General features: G+C 38.1%; 1 protein-coding gene across 5 annotated transcripts in view; it reads right to left on the reverse strand.

Annotated features, from left to right (window-relative positions):
- RAPH1 (Ras association (RalGDS/AF-6) and pleckstrin homology domains 1) overlaps positions 1–15,046 on the reverse strand; it is an 86,076-nt gene that overhangs the window by 41,817 nt on the left and 29,213 nt on the right. For all 5 annotated transcript variants that reach the window (XM_082056480.1, XM_082056479.1, XM_082056478.1 and 2 more), the window contains exons 2-4: positions 14,013–14,132; positions 10,800–10,905; positions 9,350–9,867 (exon numbers count right to left, since the gene is read on the reverse strand). In XM_082056480.1, coding sequence (XP_081912606.1) covers positions 9,350–9,867; positions 10,800–10,905; positions 14,013–14,132 — 744 coding nt within the window. The remainder of the gene's footprint in view (positions 1–9,349; positions 9,868–10,799; positions 10,906–14,012; positions 14,133–15,046) is intronic.

Here is a 15,046-nt window from a genome sequence, read left to right on the forward strand (position 1 = left end):
CTGCAGGGAGGAGGTATCAAGCAGTGGCATTTTCCCAAAAGAAAAACAACACATAACAGGAAAAAGTAAATAAGAGTTAATTTCACAGAAAATCAGATCACATCTGATCTGTCCAAAAACAGAGGCATTAAGTGGAAGACTAAAAAAAGAAAAGACAGAAAAAAAACCACCCACACTTTATTAAGACTAATTCATGCATAATTGCGTTAGTTGGAATATCAGATACTTCATCCTGTGAAGGGCTTTACCTGTAGCACAGAAAATAGGTATCTTAGCTGCTTTGATGCCTTAAAGAATAAAAGTGCATGTAGCTTTAACTGGTTTTGTTTGAATCTGCTGCTTGTTACACTAAGTAGTAACTGTATTAAGTAACATTTGCTTATATGTCTGTTGAACTCTGAACTCTGAATCAGTGCTAAAAAAAATTATTGTAGACATCACATTATCCAAAGATCAATCACTACAAGAGAACGAGTATACAGAGCTGGGGAGCTAAAAGTCACGAATCTATACTATTGGTTAAAAGCAGATAAGCCATATGAAAAAAATTAAACCTGCATTCATAAAGCAAACCACTGATGTGGCTGGTCTGAAATCTTGAATAACTTTTACAAACAAGATACCAGTAAATGTCCAACACAGGAAACTGTAACCAAGGCTGTAAATTGGGTTAAATAAAAATGAAGACTTTTCTCTGCATTTCCAGACAACATTTATTTTACAATAACAGCCTAAACACTAACCGGCATGCACAACACTGACACTGTTACAAGGCCAGTTCTCAGTTGTTTCTTCAGAACATGAAGTCCTATTTTTGGGGTTCAGACTCCTCTACAAAACTCACAAACCACAGTTTTCATCCTATAGGTTGGAAGTCTATATAACTGAAGAAAACTGCATAAGTTCTTTTCTCATTTCAAGAGTTTAATGTTCCACAATCAGCTGCTGTGTTCTTAATTTTTGTCATCTGTTCCAAATTGAATTTTTGGCAACCTGAAGGACAAACAAGTAATCTGTTGCTAATTTCCTACAGATGTAGTATTTCTCTTCCCTAATCTAATTAGATGTTGCAGAAAAAGTAAAGGAATTTCTCTTGGTTTTAAGTGGACTGGTGTATCTACAAAAAATGTGCCTGTTTTAAAAGCTCCATTAATCACAACGTGTAGAATGATATCTTCACTGGAAACTGCAACCAAAACACGCAACTCCCTGCAGTGCTTCTGACAAAATTCGGTATCATCATAAGGCAAGAACTCTCATTTCTCAACTCAGTTCTAGTGGCTTGGTCCAAGATTGCTTCTTCCGAGAGGTATGTTGCCTAGATTTACTTGGTCATTGATCTATGGTATTTTTCCCCTTGTAGATGATTCTAGCAAGAGTTCCAACTTTTGAGCAACCTTTTTCATAGCTTGCCTGTTTTAATGATATCATTTTTTTCTCAGTAAATCTATCATAAACACAAGTATTTTTCTAAAGTGCTGTGGAACCATCATGAAACAGGGAGATTTCTCTTTACATGTGGTTATTTAGACAGCATCCAATTCAAACTGGCTTCTCCAACTGATGAAATCTGTGATGCTGACTTCTCTAATCAACACATGTAAAGAGGCAGGAGGGGAAGCGAAAAGGATTAAAAAGGTCACTGGACTTCAGAGAGCTTCCATCAGCACCAGCAGCTGTTCTACTGTTAGCATTACTAATTAAACAGCACATGTACATGCACACACAGCAGTCTAACCAGTTTCAGAGGATACCAGCTCAGCTGACGGCCACCAGCTCATATTCTGTTCTCACAACAGCCAAGAGTCTACTGCAACCAGAAAGTGAAGGCTGATGAACCTTGAACTGTGTGCCTACGTCTTAAAAAGTCACAACCACTGGAAAATAGAAACAATCAAGTGTTTGCTATCTCCAGAAGAACACGATGGGAAAAAACGCACAAGTACACTGCAGGAAAATTCTAAGTGATACAGTACAACTTTGCTGGAGACAGTCATACATCACACTGCCCATTTTCCTGTTCCTTCCAGGGAGGAAACTTTTAAGCTTATTCATCAATGTGAGACAACACTGACAGGCAAACCCAGAGATAAATACATTCGTACATGTTTTATGGTTCATGACCTATGTGAAACAAAGTTATTAGGTTGGTGCAAAAGTAACTGCGGTATAACTAGGCTCAAACACATCTTTATTAATCAAAATAGGAACCATTACAGTCAACGCAATTTTGCCAATGAGAAATAAGTTTGTTTATTCCTGTAGCTTAAAATTCTGTGCTTGAGGATTCGACAAACTCTTGGAAAGCATCTTCTGCGTCCTGCTGGTTGTGGAAACGTTCTTCCTGCAAAAAGTTGTCAAGGTGCTTGAAGAAGTGGTAGTTGGTTGGAAAGAGTACAGGTGAATATGGTAGACATAGACCCATTCATTCATCTTTTGAAGAGTTGGTTGTGCAACATGAGGTTGGGTGTTGTTGTGCAGAAGAATCAGGCCCTTTCTGTTGACCGATGCTGGCTGCAGACGTTGCAGTTTTCGGTGCACCTCATTGATTTGCTGAGCAGACTTCTCAGACAGAATGGTTTTCTGGGGTTCAGAAAGCTGTAGCAGATCAGACCAGCACCAGACCACCAAACAGTGACCAGGACCTTTTTTTGGTGCAAGTTTGGCTTTGGGAAGTGCTTTGGAGGTTTTTCTTGCTCCAACCACTGAGCTGGTCATTGCCAGCTGTCATATACACTTTTCATTGCACATCACAATCTGATCAGGAAATGGTTCATTGTTGTTATGCAGAATAATTTTTGATTTTTTGGTCAGCTCATGAGGCATCCACTTACCCAGCTTTTTCACCTTTCCAATTTGCTTCAAATGCCAAATGACCATAGAACATTGTGTTCTTCAGCAGCTTCTCATGTAGTAAGAGGATCAGCTTTGATGACTGTTCTCAAGTGGTCACTGTCAACTACACCCCTCATCTCCCAGGCTCTCATCTTCTTTGCCAACCTTCCTGAACCACCGCTGCGCTGCACGTTCATTAGCAGCTCCTGGGCCAAATGTGCTGTTGATATTGCGAGTTGTCTCCACTACTTTACAACCCATTTTGAACTTGAATAAGAAAATCACTTGAATTTGCTTTCTGGCTAACATAATTTCCATAATCTAAACTAAACATAAACCAGCAAGTAATAAGCCAGTAGCAAAAAAACAAAGTGAGAAAAGTGCATTAAAATGAGGTATAAAATAGCCACATTTAAGAATGTATTTCAATATCTAATGGCAAATTTCAACAACGCAAAAACCACAATTCTTTTGCACCAACATAATACATGGTAAATTTTAAATTCATGTCTATGAAATAAATCAGATACACTGATCAGAGAAGCACAATTTATAAATACAAGGAAAATGTTTAGGTTCTCATTTCCCTTTTGCTTATTTTCAATCTTAATAACCCAATTTTTAAAACCCACCATTCCATGCATTTGCAGTAATTTAAACCTTTAGAACGTCTCCCTTTCCTTACCAAAAAAACCCAAACAATTAAAAAAATCCCTTCCCATCATTTGTTTTGCAGATTCCATAAATATAAAGTAGAGGGAAAATACGTGCTGGTTTTGCAGGCATTGGGAAGAGTATATTAGTAATCTTTAGGTTCTAGTGCATCATATGACAAAAATTGTTTATCTGTCAAGCATAAACTTCATGATGAATAGCCAAGCACATCTGATTACCAAAATACATAAGTATTGTTTATATTTCATAAACTGATATGTTTATGTCTGGAGATGTTTTGAAAGACTCCAAAAATCTGGCAAGCGAAGAGTCATTTTGCATGTATTTCAACAACATTTTGGGAACTGGACGGCTCACACTTCTTATGCTAACAACATTGGAAGCCAAAGTAATGCTTCAAGATGATAGACATGTACTGTTTTCCTTCACTGTTGACTTATTAAAAATAATTTGTGATTAATAATTGAAAAAAAGAAAGAGGAAGAGATGGTCTAATTGTGTTTCATATTAAGTCTTTCCACTGACTATTTTCAGCCTAGGAAAAGGGTAACTGGAAACACTCCAGAATACACTTGGTTTACAAAACTAAAGACATAACAGAACTGGCAGAAAATGAAAATAATTTAATTTTTAAAAAAATCTTTAGAAGAAACACAAAAACATCTGTCATGCCTTGTTTGTTGCGTATCTGTGACTACTCTTACAAATCAAAGACTAACATCCTTAGCAGCTGCTAACCATGAAAAACATGGAACATAAGGAAAACTACTCAAACCTCAAGCTCCCCAAATATAAGAGCCAATAATGCTCTATTCCTCCAAGAGCTAAAATAGACCACAACTGTTCTTTAAATCATCTACAAACAGTATGTGAGGTTCAGCAATGCAACTTTATTTTAAGATACTGTTGCCTACCAAACCCATAAATATTATGGGTTGATCTCCCTCCATACAGAAACAGTTAACTGCATTGTCATACAATATAGCATTTAGTAATGACACATAAAACATGACCTACAATAATCTTTAACAGGTAGAAAAGCTTCTGCGTTATGCTACTGTGTAGCAAGTATTATCTTAGTGACAAAATGTCCATACACGAACCAAGGAAAAATTGCTACAGAACACGAACTTTGTCTTTTCACTTTATCCCACATGAGTTATGAGACAATACAGATGTTTCTATGAGTGCTGAGCTCACTTCACAACCATCACTAACTGTCATGCCCCTAACGCTCCCTTGCTTTTCCCAAAAGAAATAGTCACATTTACTCCATACTGCCACCTTCTCTGCCAAGTGAAACAAAGAACTGGTAGTTTTAACGCACTGGTAATTCCCTGTCAGGATTTTCACCTCTTACAAATCAAGTCTAAAAACGCAACGAAGTAAAAGCAAAAAAAAATAAAAAAAAAAAAAAAAAAAAAAAAAATCATGTAGAGTTACTGACTGATAAATTATGCATTATCGTATGTAAGTCGATATCTCTGAGCTGTGCAAACCGGGTTACAGACATCAAGAACGCCATGGTGCTGTACTGTGCCAGACCAGAGGGCAGCCTTCAAACTGATCTGCATCCTCTCCACTGAGTAGATGCAGCACAGCAACAATGACTGGCCACGAATGGACCCTTTCACCAGTCAGACATGAGCACCATCAACACAGCTCTCTGTTCTCTCCCTACTACTTCTGTTGCTCTAGCAAAGCTCACTGAAAATACAGACGATTTCTTGGTGGCGGAGGGACCGCAGGAAGAAGGAGAAAGGTAATATGGGTGGGTAGAAGGGACAAGTTAGTCATACAGTCATCGCTTGTCCTACCTTTACTCATGCTATTACATCAGTCTACATCCAAGCAAAGTATCCCACAAGCAGAAACTACGATTTTAAGTGTATGTCGCTCATTACACAATTAAAAGCACAGAAGACAAAAAGTAACCTATCAATTTAAGGAAGAATATTTGTTAAGCAAGGACTGGGGAAGTAATTTTGTGAAAGACAAATTTCAATTTAGCAAACATTACAGGGGGGTAAAAAATTCTGTTATTCAGCAATGCTTAGAGGACAGTGAAGACAAGAACATAAGGACAACACTTAGTACCACCAAGACAAGACCATGAGACTACAAAGCAACAATCTTTGAAGACATTACTGTTCACAGTATCCAAAGGGAAAGTGTAAAGAATTGTTATGAAAGGGAGAAAATTATACAATTTGTGATGACAACTAGTAAAAATATTATTTTAGACAACCCAGGGAATTTCAGTCAACTCTCCTGAAAGTGGCATAGAGACATATTCAGAATGAGAACAAGGATGGCCCCAGCCAACAGGACCACCAAGAGTTATCATCTGTCATGATGATGATGTATCTTCAGTCCCAGGAATTTACTACAGCACAGCCTGCTAGGAAGAAAATGACACTGAGGTGCCTGTCCAATTGCTCAGGCAAAAAGATTTAAATAATCCATTACCACCAACGGGTGTATTCCTGTTCTTCCTTCCAGCCTCCAGTTCTTGGCTACAATCCTCCTGCTGTACATCAGCACACATCAGATCACTCTGAGCTTATGCAATTCACCCAAATAACACAGAATGAGCCTCAGAATAAAAGTAGTAAGTTTTAATAAGTGTCAAAGCTGGGACAAGTGAGGAGGTGAGACAGCACATTGCATAGATTAGGTTCTTAGGGACGGATGGAAGGATCATATCCTCACATTTTGGTGGCTATGGAATTGCAACCTCTTTCCATAATATTTCTATTATCAGTCAGAACATATACTAGACATTACCTAAGGCCCTCTGAGGGCAACTGCGAGGCTGATGTGGCCCTTGGTGAAAATGCGTTTGACCCCCCTGTACTAGACTATATATACTTTCAGTGGGCCAGTGCATGGCAGCTCTTTTATAGGATTCCCCTAGATTTCCAGGTCAGTGAGCTCTTAAATACACAGCAGAATTATTTTTTTTAAGATAGAATACTGAAGTTAGTAACTGTAAAGCTTAATTTCCTTTTTCAGACAAGCATTCCCTCCTATTAAAACAGTATCTCATTTTACTTAATGTTACTGTCTTCCTCTTGTGATTCCAACAAAACTAGGTTGCAAAAGAAAGGGTGACTTTTAAAGTCCATGTACTGCCTAGAGAGAACAAAAAGGATCCATCAAAAGGGCAGAGCTGCCAAGTAATTGACCTCTTTTGCAAAAGCTACAGCAGCAAAGAAAAATTTTAAAGGTCAGCTTAACTACAGTCAGTCTCTAGAAAGACAGGGAAAAAAGAGCTAACTTGAAGCACTATGCAAGATTAAAAAACAAACAAAAAATCCAAACAAATCTGCTGTGGCTATGAAGTAATAGCCTCACCCAGTTTCTGCACAGAAACCGGGTTTTTTTCCTATATGGGCGCTAGGTCATCTTCAAAGGCCACTTACTCAGAGGTATGTTCTCCATGAGAAACAGCACCACTGAGTCAGCTGCGTGGGTGGAAGGGGAGAATTCAGCCATACTAGGAAAAGGTGTTTTGGTTTATAACCTAGCCATGAAGATTAATAAACTCTAAACAATAGTTTTCAGGCACTAAATGAATGAAAAAGGAAATTAATTCCTTTGTCAGTTCCCAGTGATTCTACCAAAGAATCCTTGGATTTCTGCCCGTTTATAAGGTAAGTTTTATTTAAAAACCACCACCACAGAATCTGTCATAAACTCCAAACAGATGTGATTTTTTTACTTTTCATCAGTGATGAGAAAACAAAGTTGCTTCACACTAAATACTCCCATCCCATAACATTTTTAATACTGAATAGTTGAACACCAATTCTGTAAACCTGGGGAAAATTTCTCATCTTCCTCAGGCTACTGAAATTAAAACCAACAGACAGAGCAAAAACAAAGCTGCATTGTTAATGAGTGTAGAGGTTTCTGCTCTCAAGAGGACAGCAGAATTTGGCTCTCGAATTACCAACACTTTCTGGTTAGCTCCTTCAAAGGAATCATTCTTATCAACTTATCTGGGCAGAAAAACAATAGCCACATTCTGTGAGAAGCAATCACCAGCCTTACAAAGGCAGCTATCGCATGTCTTTGTCATAAAAGCTTGTGGGGGTAATTTTGAGCCTTGCAGACAGTGGCTAAGAGCTCAGAAAGCAACTGAGAAAGCAACTGCAACACTTGTAGCAATAGATATTAGCTTCCTGTGAAGAATAAGCAACTTCTTGACCTCTGTCTCTTGATTCACCAACATCAAGTTATTTCAGTGCAGCAGGTGGGTTGTTGATTACTCATGCCATGTGAAGAACTGAAAAATCTGGGAGAAAAGAAGGGCAATCTTACTGATGCTTCAAGCATATCAGTCCTTAAGAAAGAGAGATTGAGGTCTAGAGGAATACCTGCAAAATCAACTGCAGAAAACATCTTGCATTTTTAAAAACTAAGAAATGCAAAATTCAAGTTTTTCTTGTGCTATGCAAGTGACAAAAGCAATTAATTCAAGTAAATCATCTTTTTGGCCTGAGGAGAGACAAAAATGCAATATTGCCTAACATTCCATATAAAAAGAGGTATCAGGATGGATAAAAGAAATAATTTTAAAAAGGCCTTGTTATAACACAGAAAATGATGGACAAGGAAACAACATTATAATCAATGATTGTCACAGGCTGGCTGCAACTCCTAGGCATACAGCAATAATGCAAATGTTTGCATTTTAAATTTCGAAAGAGAAAAGGACACAGTATCTACCTCACTTCTGCTTCACTCAATACAAACCTCCAATAAAAATATGACCACCAACTTTTTATGCAAAAAGAAACTTTATGTAAACTTTCATTAATTTCTCACCGTTTTAAATAAAGATTTAAATCTAAGTGTGACCTTGATGAGTTGATCATTGGACTACCAAGCCTACATCATTGACACCAGCTGAACTTTGCTGCAGATGGGTAGAGGCAGGCTTTCAGCACAACTCATTCAAATTAGTGTTCATTATTGATGAGAATAAACTCAGCTTGTTCCAGTTTCCTCCCGTAAAAGTGAACATGCATATTAGCACAACTGACTTTTGAACAGGCCAGATTTCTGTTTCAGAGGATATTTCTACAAGACAGCTTCTAGTTTAAGTTCTTTAATTTCACTGGAACACTTTTCCTATTTCCTCACACAAGTCACCAGCACTTTCAACGTTCCCCAAACTGGCTGTGCTTTTACTGATATAATTAGTTTCCTCTCTGATTAAGCAACGCCAAGGCACCAAAATCCCAAATGAACATCTGCTATTGCTATATCCCAGCCCAGCTGTTTTTGTGTGTTGTGCGTTGCTTCAAAGAGTTCTCCCTGTCATACATTAAACAACAATATTAAGTAGCAGCAAAATACTAGAATAGTATAGCTCCAGATAGACACTCAAACTACTCCAGGTGTTTCAGGTATCAAGTGTATTGTAACAGAAATGCAGTCTCATCGGTTTTACTTTTTTCCACAGCTGTGCAGTCCTCAGATTTAAATTAAAAGCAACAGATTTACTCAGAATAAAAACATTAATTATAAAACATTAAAATTCGTGACTGGCTTAGGAAAGAGGGGCAAGCTCTTAAAAGATACATAGTACACATTATTTTAAAAGGTTCTCTGCAGACAAAAACACAGAAAGAAGTAGCCACAGCATGTGCAGTCCATGCAAAAGCAATCTTTAATCAGTGCCAGTGCACTGAAGATGTTTAGCCAGGAGTGTTAGCATGAGATATGGAGGGGGGGGGGGAAGAAAACAAGAAAAAAGGAAAAAGAAGAAAAGGAGTTTGAAGAAAAAAATTCTTAACCAAAACAAAATCTTGAATTAATGACACTCTACCTCAGTGATAACTTGCCCTTGTGACGTCAAGTCCAGTTCCTGAGGTCTCGTCACCTTATCGATATCCAAGGAGTCCATGCTGGAAGCTGCAGAGGTGATGCTGGAACGGGAGGAGTTGCTGATTGAGCGCACCTCAGCATCACTCACTGTGCCAGCAGATGCTGTCCTCCTGTGCTGAGCAGTAACTACTGGTTTGGTGTCTTCCTCAACAGACTGTTGGGCTGCCTCATCCATGCTCAAAGAGGCCTTCTCTAACTGTGCAGTGATGTCATCCAAAGATACGTTGCCATGTGATGGTTTAGTCACCTTACCAGATGAGGAGGATAATCCTTTCATGCTGCTGGGCTTAGCAGAAGGTCGGCTAGCAGGTGGTTTCTGAGCTTTGGATTCTGGGGCAAGGTGTTTCACCGCAGCATTGTTTGCTGAATGAGACCCAATGCTGCTGAGCTCCTGCTCTATGGAACAGAGATCAGCCATGAGGGCATCTAGATCCACAGTCTCCCCCTGATTCAGGGCTTCTGCAACAAACAAGAGGTTTCAGGACATGAAGAGTTACTTTCTTTGTCTGTGCAACTAAGCTTCATATTATCGAAGTTAACCATGAGGATAAGGGAGCAAAGGAAGCTGTATTTTCTTTTCCCATCTCTATTGCAAAATCTCCACTCACTGCTAAGCACAAGCTTATTTGCACTACTACACTTGATCAGTCTAATCACAATAAAACAAAACAACAAACAAAACAAAACCAACCCCCCCCAACCTATTTAGGTTAAATACATTTGCCCACAGAAGCATGCTCAGATTACATGTGAGAAGTGAGAACTGCTGTGAGAAGTTTGAACTGCTGTCATGTGAACAGAATCTAAAAATACATTTGTATAATAAAATGCTTCAACTTTTCAAAAAAGTGTAGGTGTTTTGCTAAGCATTTTCTGCTAAAGCAATGCAAAGTATGTGACACTGCTTAAGAAACCCCACAAAATACTGCACACATACTCCATCCACAAAATACTATACACATACTCAGGCTTAAATTAATGCTTCCTGTATTACAACCAGGGGAAGCTATTTTAAGACAATGAAAACCATGATTTTTGTTTAACATGAAAGCATTCTGTAGCTATATTCCCACATCCTGTCCTATGAAGCAAGCCGCTCTTTCTTCCTGTTTAACAGATCTACATCAATTCATTCTTCCATTAGAGCAGATCTCAGAACGTGTATTTCTGTACAAACACAGGACTACAATTCTCAGATACTAGGTATTGTAAAAGATACTGCTTTAGGATACTCTAGTTTCTGTGCCATCAGAAAGCAATGCCTTCAGCAAACACGTTCTCACCTCAGCCAGAAGTGTATTTAAATGCTCTTATATTTTTACAGTGTTCTCATAACTGGAACAGGAGTTTTTCCTAAACTAGTATTTGAGGGGGGTAATAATTCAACAAACCATTCAAATTGTACATGGAGAAGCGATATGAGAAGTTGGCAAGATTGGTTTCCTGACGGAGAGGCGATCTCTTCACTGGTGCCACTGCCTTATCCGTGTCCAAACTCTGAAAAAGAAAAAGGGCAGAATAAAGTTTGACAAGGAACAGGGCAAGCAAATCGTCAAGATCAAGGAAAATAAATTTTCTCTAAGATATTTTTTTCAAAAACTCCTGCGAAATAGAAAAAAAATCCCCACAACTCTTTTTCAGGCTTTGGACTGAAAACATGTCACCACACCACAGAGATTTCATTTCAGATATTCCATGGAGAAAAGATGTTAAACACATCCTGTTTTTTTTAGAATCAGAAGTATGGAAGCATATTCCAAATGCATTTTTAAGTGGCTCATTTTGAACCACAGCCAGCTTGCTTACCTGTAACAGCTTCTCTGCAGCCAGTTGCATCTAAAAGCATTCAAACTGGCAGCCTCTCTAAGAAACATGTCATTAACTTCTGAGCATAACCATGGCATAAGCATACAAAAGCATTCAATGAAGAATTCTGTCTCATGAAAAGGGATTTTAAATTGGCTAAATTCAGACATGTTTCTCAATAAGTCTTTCCTGTGAAAAATGCTAAATTGTGAAAACAAGCCCCAGTCAGTTTATGTAAGATAATTTTTTTTTTTTTCAGAAAAACTAATATAGGTTAAAAAAAAAAAATACAGACATGTCTTTCTACTCAATACGCTGAATTGTTATGTTACAAAGGCTCATACAGGCATACTATTATAGCAAATACCAGCATTTTTGTAAGTAACAAGCAGTGGAGCACTATGAGTCGGGCTGGTGACCCAAAAGGTACATGACAAAGTCCGGATCTGCTGCCCTCGGCGTGACAAGCGTTACATGGGGAACCCAGCTCTTGCTGTCACTGATGCTTGACAGGCCTGCAGAGGCTCTGAATTTAAGCAATGCTTGTACTGATAAAACTTTCCTGAAAATATGCTTGTCTAAAAGAAAAGTATCTTCTAGGTCTAACAGAACAAAGTTTCTCACCTAAGCTTTTTTTATTTCCATTTTCTACATCTTTACTCGAGCCTTTGTTAAAACTCAGATACGCTATTTTTTTACCTCCTCTCTCCTCAGGTTGGCTTGAACTTGAAAAAAAAAGATCACTTTATTAGAAAGCCAATCATCACTTAATGATAAGCCAGTGATGCAGCCTTGTCTTCCATCAGGTGGAAAAAAACTCACCTCTACTACCTGTGATGGATCTTACATATTGTAAGACACAGAACAGCTAAAAAAAAAAAAAAAACAAAACACAATTTTTCTAAAAAAAATCTACCTATCTATAACCCTAGAGGCAGCACTGAAACTGGAGATCAAGAGACAAGTTAGGGCTCATTCTTTCAGACTGAGCACACAGACTGCCACAAAAGACTGCCTGTAAAGCAAACATATTCCGGTTAAAAGCATCTAAAATGTGTTTTACTGAATTTAATAATTAAGTTATTTCACATTCTTGAAAACACATGTGACATGCTGTCACTATTATAAGAGCACATTCTCCATAGCACATTATGATGCTAAAAGAGCAGTTTGAAGAGCTGCTGAAAAATGCAACAGCACCAAAAGCTTAGTTCTGAATGATGATAAGCAAGGTATGACATTCTTTAATTAACCTGCATCATAGGGCAGGATAACTAGAGCAGGATAAATGTTAATGCACTCTGCATCAGTGCCAAACGCTGCTCACACATGCTGCAAATGTTGTGACTACATTTTATAATGCCTTTATTACAGCAACAGTTAAAGAGGGCAAAGTGAATTCAAATGATCTCATGGGAATCTTAACAATTACAAATCTTTTAACGAGCACTTTCATCTGGAAAGGAATCTGGGTCTTACTTTCAATCCCCCCAAAATAAACACTAAGGAAATCTAAAAAGGAAGTTAAAGTTCAAGGAACTCAGAGACAAAAAACCTTTCCTCCTATTGATCTTAGAGCACAGCTGAGAAACAGCAACAAGTGCTGAGATGACAGGAGTTCATCAGCACTAATCACCTCCTTCTTCATTGGGACAGCAGCATCAAGACAGAATCACTTTCCAAAAAAACAAACTGAGACACAATTAACTGCATTAACTTGTTTATACACAAGCATATGAGGTCATTCAAAATTCAGGGGCAAATGTAACTTATCAGTAGTTTGAAAAGACAGAATGGCAACTGTCAGGCTATGTTGCAGCCTGGTGTTGTACAGCAATATGAAAGTGAGAAACAAATAATGTGGATCTTCCCCTTAACTATCTGTCAGTAGGTTTTAAAGAATTTTGCGTGGATCAGCACACAAACTGAGACATCATCATAAAATCCTTCATAGGAAGTTGAAAACAAACCACAAGAATTATGATACACAGATTGATTTCACTGTCTTCCATTCATCTCTAAAGGCAGGATTTTTTTATTGCCCTGCGTGCACAAGTTTACTAAAAAAAAAAAAAAGAAAATAATTTTCCCCTAGAGTGCTATCTACATTTAGATCTTGCAGGCAGAGATTTAAGTAGAAGATAACATAGTTGAGTCTGAATGTGAAATGCTGTCACATGATTAGCTGCATTTTCCTTCAGTCTTTGGGTAAGATGAAGATAAGAAAATCTGCCTCTTCTCTAGATTACTGAAATTTGAGGTATTGTACCTTTGCTAAGTCTATGTGACAAAGGGGGAGAAGATGAAATACATTATTCTAGAGGGCCAGCTCACACGGCTGAAAAAAACAGGAGACAATCAGAAAGAAATGGCCTATCGCCCCGAGTCTTGCATACCATGCAAAATGCAAGATCTGCTTCTGAAGGAAAGGATAAACACAAATAAATACTGTCATAGCTGGACAATGTCCAACCATATATGTTTGGAGATACAGCCTACCTCTAGCCAGCTAAAGTCAGTGTTTCTCTATATACACAGAGACAAAATACCAATTCCATAGTTTTTAAAAGGAAACATATCCTCTGGAAAAGGTCAAACTAGCAGCTTGTGAAAAATAAATTTAATAACTTTGAGAAGGGAAAAGCAAGCCAATTTAAAAATCTTTAAAGAGTACTGAGTTGGTCACATGCTACAGTCCACCTTGGTGCAAGTGGCAGTGCTAAGTACCTGGCATCCAGCTGAAAAAAATGTGATATGTATAAAGAATTCTTCTGTGAATTGATCGAAACCTCCCTAACCTGGGTGAGTTTGTCCAGTTCCCCCAGCCAGGCCCCAAACATCTTGTCCAGATCCTGATCTTCCTTATCACTATCTTCTTCTGCACCATGGTCAAGTTCTTCATCTGATAATTGCTCCATCTGCAAAAAAAAAAAGTTTGATATTCACATTATATCACTGTTTAAGAAAACTGGTGTCAACTACTAAGTTTTCTGAAGTCAAAGCACATGTCTGTCCATAAGCTTTATAAAAATTGCATGCATTCACAGTTTTTTATCTAGTTCACAAGGAAAGAGTCAGTGTGAAAGCTGCAATGGATAATTACAGAGTCGTTCTTGCAGGTCACTTTTGTCAGAACCACACACAAAAAGATAAAGAACAGAGTCCACAATATTTAATACCCCATCAGGAAATTATTTCTTGCTAGCCTTGCACGTGCATTCATTACCACCTATTTTTGGCAAAGTCTACTGACTTTACATTACAAAAATTCAACTCTTGTCCAAGGAACTCAGCTGACCACAGTTAAGCAACACTACTGAACTCAGAGGAAGCGCAGTCTCACTGCACTGCAAATAGCTGACTCTACACATCTGTAAACAGAAATGTTTAAACAGGCCAGAGAGAATGCCAGCAATGCATCCCATGAGACAGTTCAAATCCTGGACACTGTCCAGCTCATTTCAGTGATACTGCACAATTTTTACCCAACAAAGAAACTCCTCTCTGGAAGCAAAGAATCACCATTACAGCTGTCAGACGCTCCTTCATTCAATGCATTTGAGTGACCAAGATGAAGACTCCAAATTGGGTCAAGTCATGAGCTACACAGTCATTTGCTACATGGCTTTCAGAAAGCACTAGTTTACATCTTGTAGATTTAAATGCAAACTTTCTAAATGCTGCTCTTCAGGAAAAGACAAATATTGGTCTGAAAGACATCAGTGTTGCAGCTGAACTGATGAGAGACGTTACAAATAATGATAAAGGTGATCTCAGAGAAAAAAGGTTCAATCCATTTTTGACTTCATATGACAATAGTTCACGCAAAAAA

Source organism: Streptopelia decaocto (genome assembly GCF_964273445.1).
Source record: "Streptopelia decaocto genome assembly, chromosome: 6".
In the NCBI taxonomy this organism is placed as follows: domain Eukaryota; kingdom Metazoa; phylum Chordata; class Aves; order Columbiformes; family Columbidae; genus Streptopelia; species Streptopelia decaocto.